Below are 18,549 nucleotides of genomic sequence, written 5' to 3' on the forward strand. Positions count from 1 at the left end.
GGAGAGAATGACTAGTACCTGCTTCAGTTTCTACTAATGTCCCACTCAGGAGGCTGACAATACACGCCAACACACAGGAAGCAGGGCTGTGGAGACGGCTCAGTGAGTGGCGCTCACTGGACGAGCGTGAGGACCTGAGTTAACTGCATAACCCGTGTAAAGTCTGGCAATGGGCCGTGCACCTGTCACTCCAGCACGGGGGGGGGGAGTGGACACAGGCGAATCCTAGAGACGTTCTGGCCAGCTAGTCCAGCTAAACCCAGAGAATTTCAGGTTCAGTGAGAGACCCTGTCTCAAAAAAAACAGAGTAGCAAATGATAGAGGAAGACATCCAACACTGACCTCCATGTGTGCACACACATGGGGAGAGAGAGAGAGAGAGAGAAAGAGAGAGAGAGAGAGAGAGAGAGAGAGAGAGGAGGGAGGGAGAACAGACATACAGCTTGCTGAAGTCTCTTCTGAGAGCTGTGGACAGCATCACAGGACCTGACAACGAGAACACAGCTCCCAGGAGCAGCAGTTGCAGGAAGAAGCCAAAGGGAGTCCTTAACAGGGAGAGCTGTGGTCGTGGGGGTAGAGCCACAGATGCCGGTAGAGATGCTTAGCTGCTTCCAAATCATGGCTTTTTAGGAAGGAGCCTGGAAGCTCAGGATTTGACTCAGTACTGTATCAGAGACTATCATATATAGCTCTTCGCTATCCTATGCTCATTGATATTAGTAGCTTGAAACCCCCCAGCAGAAACCCTCACACCACAGCAATGAGCAAATCCCAGCCCAAGTCAGGCCGATATCCTCCCAGGGAGCTGAGTGTCAGCTATCCCAGGAGCACACCCCTCCTGCACCTAATGCCTCCTGCCTTTCCGGTCCCCACCAGTGCTTCCCTTCTGATGAATTAAGCCTGAGACAAACATTAGGGGAATAGATGATGCAGTTTTTACACACCAAGCCTCTGGCTGCACAGCAGGGTGAGACAGAAAATGAATCGGTAGTGGGCTAGCGCACATAAGTGGACAATAACCAGCACAGCTCTGACGGATGATGTGGGAGGCATTTAAGTGTGGAAGGCATTTAAGTAACAGCAAACACGGAAGCACTTAGCAGACTCAGCCAAATGAAGTATGTTCATCGTGTCCGTTCTTAATTTTCCAGTGCGCCTTTGAGCTACCAATATTTCCTGGGGTCCTGTGGCCACAATGGCCACAGGAAGAGATGGCAAACTTCTCCCTTTTCTGCCACACCTGTACTATAAAGAATGAGTCTGCCGGGCAGGGGTGGCCCATGCCTTTATTTCCTATACTCAGAGACAGAGATAGGCAGATCTCTGTGAGTTCAAGACCAGCCTGGTGTACAGAGCAAGTTCCAGGACAGCCAAGGCTACACACACAGAAACCCTGTCTCAAAAACACAATAAACGAATGCATGAATGAATAAATAAATTAATTAATTAAATAAAAAATAAGTACAAACAAGCAAAGAATGACAGCAACCCTCTCTCCATTAGAATCCAGGGAAGCTGGAAATTCAAGATCAGGGTGGTATGGCTGGCTGACCTTGGGTCTTGGTTCTGTCTCTTCTATTCTGATAGAACTTTGAGCTAAACACTATTACAGCACCACCACACCTGACCCATAGTGCCCTGTGCGAAAAAGCGTGGTCACATATTTCATCTCTGGGCCATGAGGGAAAGTGTTGTAATTGTGGCTGCCAGGGACGTTTCATAGACCACGGAGACCATGGCAGGTATGGGCTGGGATTGGTCCAGTGGAACATCCTCATCCTCATCCTGCACTCTGATGGCGGAGTCAGATGCTGCATACAGGGACCAGGAGATGACAGCAGGCTCCTGAGTCTGGTCAGCTGGTGACAGGCAGGAAGGAGCCCCAGTATCCCATGACCCAACTTAAGCACACCTGCCACACTGAGCCAGTACTCAGCTTTGGATGTGAAAAATCAATGTGTCCTATGTTTAGAGCCTGGTTATTTGGGGGGGGGGGTGTCTCATGTTCCAGAATTTATAAAGTCTTGCCCAGGCTGCTAAGCAGAGGTAGAGTGGACATTATGCTGCGCTCTGCAGTGTGGGCAGCACTGGGGACATCGAGAAACACTGTCGACTGCCCTGGGTTGGTCAATGGGCACTGGTATCCATGGAAGGGCTTGTGACATCATAACAGTACTGCTCCATCTGGGGCTGTCATAGTGCCCAGCATACTGTCTTTCAATCTCTTCTCTCCTTAGCCTGTGGCTTTTGTGTTCCAGCTGCAGCAGGACTGTGGTACCTCAGGTGTCACACCCAGGAACCCATGTTGACAGACCTTCAGTACTGGCCGGAGGTAAGGTCTCTTGTCACTACATGACAACTCTTGTTAGAACCAGAGATGAGATGACTGGAGAAGATGGGAGATGAAGACACAATTTCTTAACCCATAGGCTAGCTGGAGTCATCCTCCTGTGGATGTCCACTCACACTGCTGTGTGGAACAGCCAAGAGAATTGGCTGGGTGGCATCCAGCAAAAGAGAAAGACAAACAGAAAGCGCATCACTGAGAGGGGGAGAGGCAGGTCTACGTCCTGGCCCAGAGACAGAGGCCAGATTTCAGGAGCAGCCTTTGTAGCCTAAGGGTGGCAGGCAGCTCATGATTTCTAGAGGGGACCCATGACCTCACTTTGCCTTCTGGTGCCCTATCATTGATGATGTGACCCTCATGGAAAATAAAGTAAGGACACAGAAAAGAGTTTATTTTTGAATAGCATCTGATACATAGTTATGTACAAATGTTATCTCCTTGTGGCTTCTATGCTGTGCCAGGCAGGTGAGTGAGCCTAGGAGTGTGTAAGTGTGACATGATTAGGTCTGAGCTGGGAAGCAGAGAATACCATGGAAGGAGATAGTGGCTGCTTTGGTCCTGGTACAGCAGCATGCTGACGTGAACAAGGTCAACTCCAGCTCAGGACTGGGTTGTCTGAAAACTAAGAGATTGAAACAGATGGCTGCTATGAGGACCAGGAAGGTGCAAAATGTTTGCCATGTTCCCGGCATCATCATCCTCACCTCTCGGCTGGTTTCTGAGAGTTCTTCACCTGGGATCTGGTGGGTGGGACTATGCACATGCTTAGGGAACCTGGTGCAAGGAACAAGTGAAAAGAACACTCCCTCAGGGCTTAGAAGGCTCTGCCCATTGTGACATGGGCTCCCATTCCACGACAGCAGTGGGCATTCTCCACCTCCCTGACTGGGCAGCAATTGAGGAGATCAGGGACGGGGTGGGAGGCTTTTCAGATGTGTCAAGCTTGTGAGGCTATGGAGAGGTGAGGACTCGGTACATTCAGCTCTTTGGAGAGAATGGCCAAAGGGAAGCGGTTCAACCCATCCTTGGACAAGGCCGGAAGATGGGTAAGGAAGATGGCCTCCCTGCAAGCTTCTTCATGAAATGTGACTGTCATTGAGGGCACAGAACTGAGTTAGATTCCATTCTGCTACCTATGGCAACATGACCTTTGAAGAGTCCCTTTCCTTGGTCTTGGTTTCTTTACCCGTTGAATGGAAAGCTCAGCATTCTTTTGAGGACTGAACGAATGCACGTGAATCTGGGGGAGGCAGCCCAAACCTGTGATCCTAGTACTTAGGAGGCTGAGGCAGGGGGATTGAGAGCTTCTAAGACACCCTAGGCTGCCTAATAAAACACAGTCTGAGAAAATAAGACTAAGAAAAGAGGAAGGACAGAGAGAGAGGAGGGAGGCATGGGGATACAGAAGGGGGAAAGAATGTGGGAATGAAGAGAGAAGGAAGGAAGGAGAAAGCAGAATGGAAAGGAGGAAAGAAAGGGAGAGAAGAAAGGAGGAAAAGCAAGAAGGTGGGAGGAAGAAAGGGGGAAAGAGGGGAAATGCTTGGCACAGGGTGGGCCCTTGAGGATGCTCCCTGGGCAGAAACTGTCACCTGCTCAGCCGCTCCTGTTTCCAAACACCTGCCCTCCAGCACTACACCCTCACCATACTGTGAGCTCTCTCTTCTTCCTGGAGCATGAGCTTTCCTCAAATGTCACTTTTCCTCACTGGTGCTCCATCAGTGCCTAGACAAGGATCCAGTGCAGAAAGCATACGCAATACTTGTTGAATGAAGTATTCTTAAACTTCCAAGTCCTGTCCAGTTTCCATCACCAGACAAAGAAACGGACAGAGCCTGGGAGTGTGTCCTTGATCAGACCTCAGACTCCCGGGCTCAAGCTATCCTGGCAAGACCTCTGTCTGGTGATATCACGAACAGCCAAGCTGGGCGTGCTGTTGTTCTGGTGTCTTCTAGAAACCCAGTGTCCCCAGTGTGAGGTCTTACCTTCTCGGGACTTCTCATTTGCTCTTTAATGTGGACATTCCACGCACTGTCAGTTTTCCGTGTCCAATTTCTTCAACTGGTTCACAAAAGGGGAATCCCTGGGTCGTCCTCCACTTTCACACCCAGAGGCAGAATCTGAGAGAAGATTTGTGTTCAAAGCATTTAAGACAATAACATGGGGGAGCAGGGAGATTTGTAGAGGATTTTTGTTTTTGTTTTTGTTTTTTGCATGCATATGTGAGTAGTGTATGAGCATGTCCACATGTGTGGGCAGGTGCTGTGCACACGTGTTTGTGGGGGCCTGAGATTGATGTCAAGCATCCTCCAGAATAACTCTCCCCCTTAGACATTGAGGCAGAGCCTCTCACTTCAATCTGCAGCTGGCTGATTGGGTTAGTTAAACAGGCATCTTGCTCTGGAGGTTCCACATCTGCCTCTTGAGTGTGGGAATGACAGGTGAACTGCCACTCCAGCCTAGCTTTTCTGTGGGTGTTGGGGATCTGGTCCTCAAGCTTGCATGGCAAGAGCCTAGATCTTTATTTAATCAGTCATATCTCTAGCTCTCAAACTGAAATTTTTATTTGTTTTAAAAGAAAAAGGGAAAAGATTTTGGCCAATTTGGGTCTTTAGAATTTACAGCACTGATCACACTTTCTTCAGTATCACCTTAGACTAAGGTAAACAAGTTTTGTCTAGTGTTGACTTTTTAAAGTGTAAAGTAAAATGTACCAAAATTAGAGGGCTGCTGTGGGACTAATAAGATAATTCATTCAGAAGGGCAAAGGTAGGTAGAATAGCCAATCAACACTTCCTTGACTATAGTGTATCTGCATCTCATATTCACGAATTCACACACACACACACACACACACACACATACACACACACACACTGTAAACTTCATTTTAGTCCATTAAGATCAAAAGTAGTATGTGGAGTATATAAAATAAAACAGAAAAGCCTAAGTAAAATAAAATTTAATGCCAGCATAAATATGTGTTAGAATAAGAGGCTGAGACTAGGAAAACATTTTAATCTGGGTTTCCTGGGAGCTAAAGTCAAATGGGAAATAGTGTCTGCCACATTTTAATTTTATCCTATTTTATTTTCGTTTACTTATTTTTTGAGACATGGTTTTACTATGTCACCCTGGCTGGCCTGGCCTAGAACTTATTATATTAACCAGTCTGCTTCAAACTCACAGAGACCTGTCTACCTCACCGATGTCAGCCACATTGCTGTAATGGCCCACGGTGGGAAAAATGTTTCTCACACTCAATAGCTTCCTGTTTCTGTCATCTAAATATCAGTTAGGATTGCATTTGACTGACTAAAATGCTGACTACAGGAATGGAGATGTAGCTCATCAGTATATATATAATCTGTGCTATGTATTAGCATGTGCAAGGCCCTAGGTTTGGACTTCGGTCACCAGCATGGCGGGGGCAGGACTGATAGTGTCTTAACCAGACACAGATTTGTGTTTCTTCTTAAATAGCAGCAACGTGCAGAAGCAGGCAGATTAGAGGTGGGACTCTGCTTCAGGGAGTTTTCAGAGCCCTGGGTTCTTTCCGGCCTTTTGTTCAACCATATTCATTGCCAAGCTAATCCTCGCCATGTAGTAGTGAGTCTACACTCCAGGCAGGAAAACAAGAAGATCAAGGGACACTAATACAGAAGCTCTCTCTCTTCTCAGGCTACCCCCTTTATCAGGAAAACAGTACCTTTCCCAGGAGCCTTGCAGGCTCATGGGTTCACATAGCAAATATAGCTGCAAGGGAGTATAGGAAGTTTGTTATTTAAATCAACTACATTGACATTTCAAGTGAAGTCAAGTTCTGTTATGAGAGACAAAGTGAGAATCTACACATCATGGGTCAACATTTCACGTCATCTTCCAGCCACAAGCCCAGCAGGGCAGCCCGATACCCAGGAGTCAGAAAGAGAGGCACTGGTCCATCCACATCCTTAGCTTAACTTGAGCCTCTGGCAAAAGTCCTCCCTGCTGTCAGCACCTAAGAGCATGGAAAGAATTGTGCTGATCGTGAAGTTTCCGGAAGGAACTTTAGATGAGTTGGGAAAATTAAAGAAACTGTTGGCTGTGAGTCAGCTGCAGCCCATCTGCGAGGACAGTAATTGTCCCATTAGAGGTGACAGTCATTTTGCAGTTGACCTTGCTGGTTGTAATCTGGCTGTTGCTGGGCAGGAAAGACTTTCTTTTCCTCCGACTTACTTTCATTTTCCTATTTAATATTTCAGTCATTGAGTGATGGAAGGCAGTGAAAATTTCACCACCACCTAGTTAAAAAGCTGTATTTCACGGTTACACTATCGAACAGAAGGGTTTATTCCACAGCTATCATGCTATAGCCATTAAATATATATTTTAAAAGAGTGAAATTAAAATGCCAGAGCCATATTTTTAAACAGAGATTTAGTCCACAGACTTGCAGAATATAAATGAACTCAAGTCAGTTTTCAGTTGATGTGAGCCATCGTCCCCGGCTGTCAGAGCAGAGCACGCCCCCCCCCCCCCACCAGCCTGGTTTCATGGCTTTTCCAAGAGAGTTGCAACTTAGCTGGATGGAGGGAACCAGAGAGAGGCTCCACTTGGAGCCCACTTGCACTATTTATACTTACCTTTAAAAGTGATTGTTTCGAGATCAGCAGCTAAAGGCACTTACCACGCAAGCTGACAACCTGGGTTCAATCCCTGGAATCCCATCAAGGGAGAAGATGAGAACTAACTCCACAGAGTTGTTTTCTGACCTCCATGTACATGCACTTTACACGCACATATCATGCATACACATGCACACGGTAATAATAAGTGAACAATTAACATCGTGTAGGGCCTTAGGAGATAGCTCAGTCAGCAAAGTGTTTGCCTAAGTATGAGGGCCCAAGTTTGTTTCCCTGATCCCATATAAACAAACGATACGGCAGCGTCTATTTGTAGCCAAGTGCTGGGGAGGTGGAGACAGGCAGATTCCTAAGACTTACTGGCCCGCTGTCCTTTCCTTATTTGGCAGGCCCTGAGTCCCAGTGACAAATTCTGCCTCAAAAACCAAGATGACAGCTCCTGAGGAATAACACCCAAGGTTGACCTCTAGCCTCAACATGGACATGCACACACATGAACAATAATTGTTTGAAAATGCCTTATATGTGTAAGTCGGTTGAGAACTTTCTAGTGTCTGTGATGAAGCAAGGAAAGCAAGGTGCACACCAGGGACAATGTGGTCTGCTTTCTGTAAAGTGTATTTGTTCCTTTCACATATAACACATGGGGGCTCAGTTAATGTTGTTATCCCAGGTGGTGGTGCAGGCAATGAGGAGGGAAGGGAAAGGTAACAAAAGGTTTGTGATAAATAAAAAGGCATTCAAAAGCCGGATCGTGGTGAGCCACGCTTTTAATTCCAGTACTTAGGAGAGAGAGACAGGCAGATCTCTGTGAGTTCAAGGCCATCCTGGTCTACAGAGCAAGTTTCAGGATGGCCAGGGCTACAAAGAGAAATCCTGTCTTGAAAGGCCAAAAAAAGAAAGCATTCATTGTTTAGGAGTGACATCAGTCATCCCCCATGGCCACATGTGACTTATAAAATTATGACGCTGGGCAGTGGTGGCACACGCCTTTAATCCCAGCACTCAGGAGGCAGAGGCAGGCGGATCTCTGTGAGTTCGAGGTCGGCCTGGTCTCCAAAGTTCCAGGAAAGGCGCAAAGCTACACAGAGAAACCCTGTCTCAAAAAACCAAAAAATAAAATAAAATAAAATAAAATTATGAAGCCTTTTAATTCTTATATTATCTATATGATCCAATGCATGCAAACTACCCATATGTATGTCTACATCAGGATGTTATGCTAGTCTCCAAAGCACTAAGGGGAGGGGTGGTGGTGATGATTTGGGGGGAATGTTATCTCCTCTACTTGTTTTGTGGGTCTGAGGATTGAACCCATGCTAGGCAAAGCACTCTACCACTGAGCATGTCTCCAGCTTTCTTTTTGCTTTTTCTTTTGACACAGCCGCTCACTGAGTTGCCCAGGCAGGCCTTGAACTTGCAAACTTCCTGTCTCAACCTCTTGTGTAGTGGGTTACAGTCTTGCACCACCAGACCTGGCTGTTTCCCTGTGTTTTTCTTCTATTGAGTTTTTGAAGCCAAGCATGTACATTACGAGTCTCCCCAGGAACAATGCACTGAGGCCCCATAGGCAGTTTCGCATGCCACAGGGGGGTCGGCATGCATAAAAGCCGGTGGGCTTGCCTGGTGGTTTCGGTGTCCTTGGTCTCGTTCTTCTCAGCCCACAGGCGGCCACTGGGTCGTATCTGGTGGTAGTTCCTTTGTTATACCGTGTTCTTCTAAGTTACCCACTGTTTTGTGTGCACAGCTTATTTAGTCACAACAATGGTGCTGGGTTATACATCTCCAGTGCCAGGAAAGGAGGAGAGTCACGGGAGCCTGGAAGGTTGAAGAGAATTCGGGAAATCGTAGACTGATAAGACACACTTCATATACTAGGTAGGGAGCCACTGGCAGGCACCCAGGCACACATTGGTACACACTGGCCACATACAGGCAGGTGACACATGAGCCTACAGACAAAAATACACAGGCAGCTTGAAAAGAGGCGGGCCTTTGACATCAAGGCTACATTTACATGGAACCCACACAAAAATGGCACTCTACCAGGCATAGTTATATGACATACCGTGTAACTGTTTATTTCTGGGGTTCCCAGGACATCTAGTATCACTCATTTTGTGTTGACTCACAGTCCTCCAATGCCCAGTGTCAGTCATATTTTAACTGATTCATACCAGATAACCATATCAGTGCCGTGTTATCTGAACACAAAACTGACCCTTACGACTCTCTGTTCTCAACAATAACTCCTCCTGTTTCTTCCTTCCGTCCACTCTGCCAAGTCCTATGGGTCTTCTAGCTTCTTTATAGCTGGAGAGAATACCTACAATATCGATAGCATTTATAACACAATCACTCTTGCACAGATGTCAATCAAAAGCCACCTGAACACACAGTTGTATCCTAACTTGGAGGAATGGAGAGATAGTTACAAAGTTAGCCAATGTACTTCAAAAGGGAAGAGGGGGGTTGGGGAGATGGCTTAGTTGGTAAAGCGTAAGGACATGAGTTTGATCCCCAGAACCCACATGCGAAGCTGGAAATGGTGGCACATGGTTGCAATCCCAACGGAAGCAGACAGAAGATCTGCTTGTTGACCAGCTAGTCTAGCATGCTTGGCAACTTCCAGGGCTGAGAGTGGACCCAGTCCTGAGAACATGGGCTGGCCACTAGGCTCCAAGTGCCAGGGCTCCCAGGCCAGAGGAGGACCTCAGATCACAGTTATCATCTCCTAGTACCTCTACTCACACTCTCTGCCAGAATGTGGAAACATTTACAGGATCCCCGAGACCTTGAATAGGAAAAGTCCCCTGTGGCTTGAAATGTTTGTTTGGAAGGAAAACTTGAAAGTTACACAGGTTTTTACCATTCCCCCAGCATACCAGAAGTGCCCAAACTGTGTTTTAATCACTTTGCAGAGGAAGCCCATACTTGGCACACAGATTCAGCTGTGTCTGGTTCTAATCAAGCTGCATGTTGTGTTTCCAGTTTCCTCAAATTGGAGTGGTGCAGAAGACACCAGAATCCATCACAAGTGCTACCCTGAAGGAAATCCACTGCCCATACTTGTCTCAGCAGGTGGAGAGGAAGCTGCCACCAATCTACAAAATCCGAGAGAAGGTTAAGACGAACATGGGCCCCAGCCAGATACAGGATCCCAGGGCTCTTCCAAGGACTTGGCATTTTGGTCAGACAATGAGCTCATTTGTCCATTTGTCATACCCAGGTTCCCTGTGATGGACCCAAGTGCTCTGCATCTAGAGCTGCCTCCTGGTCCAGACAATGAGCTGGGGTTCTCCATAGGAACCTTTAGTCATTACCAGCCATAGTCTGCCTCCCTGGTCAGTTCATGAGCAACTGCCTGGCCTCAGTGGTGTGAAAGAGGAAGCAGATTGATTTTAACCTCGATATCAACTGCACTCACTGTGAGCCTCAGCCCAGCCTCATGACTCCTAGGATCTGGTCAGGTCTCCAGGATTTTGTTTCTGCCCTCCTTATTAGTCAGATATTAGTCAGTGGCTCCCACACTGTCAAAAGTCCTTGTCAGCCTTTGGTTCTGTGCATCTATGCACTTTTGCATCCAAAGACATTTTTGAAAGAGAATTTTTCTGATTTCAGAGATTTGGTAATAGGGAGTCCCATACTTGGGCCCACATCCCTCCTCCTGTGCTATTTATTCCACGCTGGTGATGGACCTCATTAGCTTCACTGAGAGGTTCCTTTGTCCCATCCCTCTTCCATGCCCATCACTGTGCCGCAGTCTGAGGTCACCCCGCAGTTCTGACATGTACCTTTCCATCTCTCTCCTTGTTCTTCTCCAGCAAGCAGCAAGCAAAAGCAGCTTCCCCTTTTCTATGCATGACAATCGCCACAGTTTTGAGAACTCTGGATACTATTTTGACACTGTGAGTACCCTTTGCAAACTAGTAGGGCCTTAGGTATAGCTCAGTTGTAGAGCTCTTGCCTAGCATGTGGGGGGCCCAGGGGCCCATAGCCAGCTTGACAAGCAGGCAACTGGTAGAATAGGGAGGGGTGATGGGTCCCTTGATTTCTAAGGTGCACAGATTATGGAGAGACACGTGTTCCTTAAAACTGGAACAAAGTCAGAAGAGCTTGGAGTCTTCAGCAAGGTTCAAGAAAGGTCACGCAACGGAAGCCCCCTCTTGAAGCTCTCAGAGTCGGTGGAGTTTTTCAAGCCTGCACAAGCCTTCTGTCTCCAGTCATGCATAGGCCATGCTTACAAAGTGTCCTCTCTTGGAATTGTCCCTTGTGAGAGTCCTCGAGTTATCCCAGAGGTGGCAAGTCCCCTGCCACTGGAGAGCTTAAGGTCTGACAGTACTTGTTAGCAGCTTAGCATGGCACTGGGCAGAGAAACATAACAAGCTGCAAGCAGAGTTTTCAAACTTCTAGCATTGACAGGAGAATTTAAAGACCAGGTAAAATTTAATAAAACAGATAGAATACTTTAAAAAGTTTCAACTTTATGATACTATGAAAGTAACAGATTTGGTAAAACTTCAAACTTAGACTATTGCCCTTTTCTTGGGCTGTTGCCCGGTATAAAGTATTTTGTATCTTTGTTTCTTGTGAGGCTCTGTCATTGGCGTTAGGTTCCAGCTCCCAGCTAACCACCCAAGACACCACTAGACAAATTTAGTGCTCTACAGTGTAATGTGTTGCCAAGCTAGGTCATGTGGGCCAGGTGTATCTTGTTTCTTTTTTAAAAAATGAATTACATTTTTTTTGTTTTTGTTTTTTGAGACAGGGTTTCTCTGTGTAGCTTTGCGCCTTTCCTGGAACTCGCTTTGGAGACCAGGCTGGCCTCGAACTCACAGAGATCTGCCTGCCTCTCCCTCCCGAGTGCTGGGATTAGAGGCGTGCGCCACCACCGCCCAGTGAATTACATTTTTTATTGTTTGGGAATTTCATGCATGTATGTAATGTGTTTTGATCTAACCTACCCCCATCCCCTCCCCTTCAATTCCTCTTCTATCCCTGCGGCCACTTTTTTTCCCTCTCAACTTCATGTGCTCTGTTTTAAACCCACAAAGGCCATGCCAGATGCACTTTCAACTTAGAATATTTCAGCTTCCATTGAGTTTATTGGACCTTAAGTCCAAGGGTATTTGCATATTTTATTTGACCCAATATTTCCTCCAGATTGTCAATTCAACATGTAATAGAGCAATTCACATAAAATTATGTTTTAACAAATTCTTAAGTGTTAAAACAATTTAATTTTTTAACATTTACTGTGTGTGTTAAATGTGTGTGTTTGTGTGTGTGTGTGTGTGTGTGTGTGTGTGTGTGTGTGTAGGTCAGAAGACAACTTGCAGGAGTTGGTTCTCTCCTTCCACCGTGTAGGCTCTGGAGATGCAACTTTTGGTCTTCAGGCTCAATGGCAAGAACCCTGACCTGCTGAGGCATCTCATTGGCCCCATAACAATTATTAATCAGTTATTTTACAGTTCCCTTTTCAAACTAAATCCTGAAAAACCTGATTTACATGTTACTAATCTCAGTTTAAAATGCTCATATTCAAGCATTCAATAACTAGTGGCCAGTGGCTGCTACACTGGACATCACAGGTTAGCGTATCTTAGGCAGGAGAATGTGTCAGGTGAGCTTCAGGAACACTTACCAAACTTGAAAACCCACGTGACAAAGGTGCTGTTAGCAACATCCTTTGTTTATTAAGTCTTTACTACACACCAGTGTTTCATATTATCCCGCTTAAGCCCTGTAGCACTCCTATGGGCTGATTACTCTTATCCTTGATATGGAAATGAGCAAACTGAGAAGGACTGAGATGAAACATCATGCCCAGAGAAATCTTTCCTTCCACACAACCTTGTTCCAAGTAAACATGAGTAGCTTAACCTAAAAACCTGTTTTGCCTTTGAATATTGAGTCAGAATTTCCACCTTTCCCTCTCCAAGTGGAGTGCTTAATGTTTTCTTTATAATAAAATGTTTATTTTATTTTACTCTACGCCTATAAGTGTTTTGCCTGCATGAATGTCTGGGTACCATATCACCCCATGCATACCTGGTGCCCATGGAGGTCAGAAGGAGTCAGATGTTGGAGCCCACTAGGTTTTCTAGTGGCTGTACCCAGCAGGACTGCATAAGAGGTTGATTGGACCACAGGCCTGGGTACCAGGTGTTTGTAAGGGTCTAACTAGCAAGGCAGAGGTCTTTTGCTCCACCCCTTGGCCTTGTTATAAATAGCCCTTTGGACTAAAGCTCTGGGCCCGTTTAGATAAGGACCCAAGTCCAGCTGAGTCTATTCTGTGTTTTCTCTCTGCTTCTTAACTCTTTAAGTCTCTTATCCCTCATTCCTCAAGAGTTCCTGGGGTAAATAAGTGGTCTGCCACAGTTAGATCCTCTAGAACTGGAATTATAGATGTCAGTCACCATGTGGATGCTGGGAATCAAACCCAGGTCCTCTGCAATAGCAACACGTGCTCTAAACTACTGAGCCATCTCTCCAGCCCCACTTACTATGCTTTCCAAATTGCCACAATAACACGTGTTCATTGAAAAAGTCAAATAAGTGAAGGTGAGATGGGTGCTTGTTGCCTACCTGAAGACCTGAATTTGATCTGTGGGACCCACATGGTGGAAAAGGATAACAAACTTTCACAAGTTGTCCTCTGACCTACACACACACACACACACACACACACACACACACACACACACACACAAATAAATAAATATTTTTTGAAAGTCAACCCAGATTTATGTAAAATTACAAATAATATTTGCATCCCTGTTTCTCTTTTCAACTCTTTACCCTGATGATTAACTGCTGATCGGGCTCTAGTGGGAGGATCCACCGGAGTGTGTATCTTGTTAATGACACATGCAGGCTTGGATCCACGCACCTTGGCAGAGTAATGAGAGCCTTCAGAAAGGTTCTGGAGGTTTCCCAGCGTGTTCTGTGTTCTAAAATAGCTTACATAACTTTGACATTGAATTTTCAGTTTATGGTGGTTTGATAGAACTTGCCCACAGGACCCAGGACAGGCCCGGCAGCTGGGTAGAGTAGTTTGCCTACTGCACAGGAGGTCCTGGCTAAATAATTTGGTTTATGAAACTGCTTAGGTTTGGGTTTGATACACTTTTAAGAACAAGCTTTTTGCATTTTACCTTGACTACTAGCTGTCTATTCATACTTCCTGCTTCCTATTACATAGAGTTTAATGATGTGTTTGCCTAAAATTTAACTCATCCATTTCAAATTTAATGGTAATGTCAATCAAAGTACCCATACTTTTCTATTCTTTAAAATATTCTTCAGTTGACAGTTGAATTCAAATACTTGTCATTTTTGTTAATGAGATTATTAAAAGTATGAATATTCTCTAGTTCTGGCTATACCAAGAAGATATTATTATTCAGACCTAACCAATAATTCTAATACCGTTTCATTGTCTGAACAGAGCTAAAGCTCTCCAAAAGGGTTGCTTTTCTCTTGGAGAAATCTGCAGGTGATCATTTTTATATCCAGAGGGTATTACCTTGTTAATACACTTCTTAAACATTCATACTTGTATGTAACTATTAGGAAAGTATCAGAAGTCAGAACGAGAAAATAAATGAACAAATAACATTTAGGCAAACACATCATTAAAACCTGTGTTAATCAGACCTAATTTGTCTGATTAGTATTTGCCTCCAAATAATCTTTATTTAATTTTTAATTTCTCCTTTAATAGAGCTGTTTGGAAGATTCCTTGAATTTCTAATGTGGCCAGAATTTGTTAGGTTACGTATTTGTTGCTAATATCTAATTTTGGTGTTACATTAAGTTTTATGGAGGATACTCTATGATTTTGACTTTTTGAGTAGTAGAGATTATTTTTGCATGTGATTAATTTTTAAGTGTCTCATTAGTGATTAAAAAGATTATATAGCCCCTCATTTAATTGCAAAGTTATTAGCTGAGGACTGTTAATTATGTTATGAAATATTTCTTACTCTTTGTCTTGGTATGTCAATTTCTGCTTCTAAAAGTTACTCTTAAATTTCAACACTTTTTGGCTTTTCTTTAAAAAGTTTAGTATCATGTCTTGTTGTATAAAAATAATAATAAGTCTCTGTGTCATTATTTGGGAGCTGGCTGGTGGGACCGAGAAAGATGCCACAGCCTTATGTGTTTCTTTTAGTCATGGATCCTTTTTTGCATGTGTTGCACTACAAAGTGTAGTTCCTTTGTCTTTATGAATTAAAAAATATTTTTGCTAATTCTTTGAGCATTTCATATACACATATGGTATATTTTGATCATATTCACCCCATTCTTTCCCCTAACTCCTCCTAGATCCACCTCCCAGCTCCCCACCCCTTCCCAACTTTATGCCCTTTTTTTGTTGTTTTTAAATAACCCAGCAAGGCCTGTATACTCATGGCTGTGGGAGCATCCACTGGAGCCTTTCGCCTCCCATGACCATACCCTTAAAGAAGACAGACCCTCTCTCCCAGAAGCCATCAACTCTTTATAACTCCTCAGCTAGGGGTGGGAGCTACTGAGACCCTCCCTACTCCATGCTAGACTGTTGACTAGCTTGATCTTGTCCAGATCTTAGACAGGCAGCCACAACAGCTGTGAGTTCATAAGTGCAACAGTCCTGTCAGGTTCAGGGTGAGTTTCACTCTGGTCCTCCCTGACCTCTGGCTCTTACAATCTTTCTGCTCTCTCCTCTACAACTGTCCTGAGTCTTGGTGGGAGGGGGAGTTATATAGATATCCCATTTGTGCCTTCTTGAAGCTTAGTCATTTTGCTTTGGGTTTATCTTCCATTATAAACAGAGTGTACCCAAGAGTCATTGTTTCTCCGTCTAAGAACTTAAGCCGTTCACATTGTTATGACAGTTGTGTGTTTTGGTTTTACACCTGTCACTCACTTTGTCTCTTATCTATCATGTTCTTGCTGACTCTTTTTGTTCTCTCTCCCTACAATGCTCTATCAGTTGGATTTACTTGCTTGTCCTGACTTTTGCTGACTTTTTACTAATAGTTATCCTCAAATACAAGTGTTTAAAATGTGTACTAACAAGGCACTACTCTCTGGATACAAAATGAACACCTGCAGACCTCCCCAAGGATAAAGAGCCCCTTCTGAGGATCCTCCCTCTGTTCTTTCTTCCCTGGGACTGGTAGGGTGGTGGCCTTGGCTGGCTTCTCTCAGTCTCTTGATGAGCCCTGAAGGGGCTTCCAACTGCAGCTCAGCCACTGGTCCTGATTGCTCCAGTCTGACTGAAACTTCTCTCCAGTCTACTCTCTCACTTCTCTTCCTCCCTTCCCTCCTCCTCCCTTTCCTTTTCCATGTCCAAGCACTTCCTGCTCAGTCCTTCTTGTTCCTTCCTCGTAATTTTCCGTTATATTTCATGGCCACGTGTTTTGCAAGTATTTTGACTTATATTGCTGGCCACTTTCCTTGAAGCTCTTCCCTATATTGTTTTTCCCTTTTTATTTCTTTTTCATTTTGTTGGAGTATCCTCAAATAACTTTTCCAAAAGATGCAATGTGCCCAGCATCTTCTCTTTGTCCCCCCAGAGCCTCTGTCCTCCTTTCTTCCCGGTTCTACCTCACAGGCTGGTCTGTAAGGCTGTATTTCAGGAGCCATGGCACTGCCCCTGGGCATTTCCCCACACTGTGTCTCCAGTATGTATGTAAATGCAGTCATCCTGGGTATCTGTGGGGATTGCTTCTGGGATCCCCTATTGATACCAAAATCATCAGATGCTTGTCTCTTATAGACAATGCATAACATTTGCATATTACCCATGTTACCCATACATATCCTCTAAACTACCTACCACGTATTGTAAATGCTGTGCAAATAGTTTTAATATTATCTAGGGAATTATGATAAAGTCTATACATGTTCAGTTCAGATATGATTAAAGTATTTCTGGTACACACACACACACACACACACACACACACACACACACACACTTTCCATCCCCGATTAGTTGGATTTGAGGGTGGTTGAAGTAGGGAGGCAGATGCCAGCTGTAGTACTTTGTAGATTCTCTTTCATCCTGATTCAAGCATCCTACCAGGCCCTGTTGCCACCTGGATGATGGGCCCTTGTGAGCAGTCAGCCTCATTTTATTGGTGCAGGGTCTGTGAAACCTGGTGTCTATCTCTTTTCAGTCCTTTGTGCCAACATTCATTTTCTTTCTTAGTTTTCACCCCATTGTGATGAATCAAATGTTTAACTCTGAATACATGGCGATTCTCAGGTTCACATGTAAGGTGCCAACTGCTAACAAGCAAGCCTGTGGGCAGAGACCAGAGATCTTGCTGTTCCCTTTGCGAGATGCCAAAAGGGCAGGAAAAGAATTCAATCTGCTGCCTCCTCAGAGGCAGTCAGGAGGGGCGTTTCCCTGGGAATTGAGGGTTCTTAGCAGGTTATAGATATATGGCTGGGATCCCTCTGGTTTCACCTTCCTTGTCTCTAAAAGTCCAGTCTCCTTTATCGAAAGGGAAAAGCAGAACAGCAATAAGGCACTGCCAGGATGGTGTTGACTTTTGAGAGTCAACAGGTTGGCTTTCATAATGGTTGTCTTATGTACACATTTAAATACATGCATGTCGTTAGCTGATTTCATTGAAATCCTCAGAACTGTGTGACCTTGTGCATCTCTCCCCTAATCTTGTCCCTCCTCCCTAGGGCTTGGGACGCAAGAAGATCTCCCCAGATAAAAGGCAACACATTTCTAGAAATTTCAATCTCTGGGCCTGTGACTTCATCCCATCCCATTTTGATGGCCTTTCAAATAACCAAACATCCTATGTACATAAGGAAGCCAGGGTAATCGCAACTTTCCGACGCTTCCCTAGATGTTATGATGAAAAATGGAGTGCCTTCAAGTTTATTAATGAACAAAACTATGCAGAATTTTTGAAAAAACAGAAAAAACAGCCAAATGAGGAGTTTTCTGTTGACACAAAGGCCGACTCTCCACAGGAGCCCTAATCCTTCCAGAAGATTCTTGATGAGCTTTGTGATGTCATCTCATCAGGCATTCATAAAGTATGTCTCTGACCCAACCCTTCTGTGATTTTCATAAGGCTGAAGATATTCAAATTCTTATAAAGTTGTATGAAGCTGTACACACGTGTAAATAAACTGTTAAGGTTGTCACATTTACCTTTGGGGGAGTTGAAAAATGATGTACTTCATATACGATTGAATTTTCATTCTGAAATTCCAAACAATGCAGAGGAGGCAAACGTGCCCTCCATTCTGTTTCAGCTCCGACCCTTGTCCTGTCACTAAAAGTCATTCAACTACTTGTTTCAAGTCTATGCATGTGCATTCAGATATATACATACAGATACAAAAAGCTTGAGCGGATGCTATGTCTCACAATATGTAACGTTTCATAGCTCAGTTTTGCTGTCTAGCCGTGTACCTTGGCTTTCTTCCAACATCAGTAATACATAGCTTATTATTATTTATTTATTTATTTTTTGGTAAAAAACTAGCTAGCTGATGGGCTAGAGAGATGACTTAGTGGTTAAGAATGTGTACTGTTCTTGCATAGGAAACTCG

The 18,549-nt window shown here is 44.6% G+C and overlaps 1 protein-coding gene across 2 annotated transcripts; it reads left to right on the top strand.

Annotated features, from left to right (window-relative positions):
- Positions 1-2,195: 2,195 nt before the first annotated feature.
- Tex36 (testis expressed 36) lies at positions 2,196-18,144 on the top strand. 2 transcript variants are annotated; one of them, XM_059265232.1, is made up of 4 exons: positions 2,196-2,332; positions 9,964-10,095; positions 10,797-10,880; positions 17,665-18,144. In XM_059265232.1, the coding sequence occupies exons 1-4, from the start codon at positions 2,303-2,305 to the stop codon at positions 17,968-17,970; spliced, it is 552 nt and encodes a 183-aa protein (XP_059121215.1). In that variant the 5' UTR covers positions 2,196-2,302; the 3' UTR covers positions 17,971-18,144. The 2 variants fall into 2 exon arrangements, with proteins under 2 accessions (XP_059121215.1, XP_059121204.1); XM_059265221.1 differs by lacking the exon at positions 2,196-2,332 and adding an exon at positions 3,200-3,393.
- The last annotated feature ends 405 nt before the right edge of the window (positions 18,145-18,549 follow it).

The sequence above is a fragment of the Peromyscus eremicus genome, chromosome 1, assembly GCF_949786415.1.
Source record: "Peromyscus eremicus chromosome 1, PerEre_H2_v1, whole genome shotgun sequence".
NCBI classification, from domain to species: Eukaryota; Metazoa; Chordata; class Mammalia; order Rodentia; family Cricetidae; genus Peromyscus; species Peromyscus eremicus.

What these genes read in the sequence shown, in the direction of transcription:
- Tex36 (XM_059265221.1), top strand. Translation starts at nt 3,343, where the DNA reads ATGGCCAAAGGGAAGCGGTTCAACCCATCCTTGGACAAGGCCGGAAGA. An exon ending in TCTACAAAATCCGAGAGAAG is followed by an intron (nt 10,096 to 10,796) that starts GTTAAGACGAAC and finishes GTTCTTCTCCAG; the next exon opens with CAAGCAGCAAGCAAAAGCAG. An exon ending in CTGGATACTATTTTGACACT is followed by an intron (nt 10,881 to 17,664) that starts GTGAGTACCCTT and finishes CCTCCTCCCTAG; the next exon opens with GGCTTGGGACGCAAGAAGAT.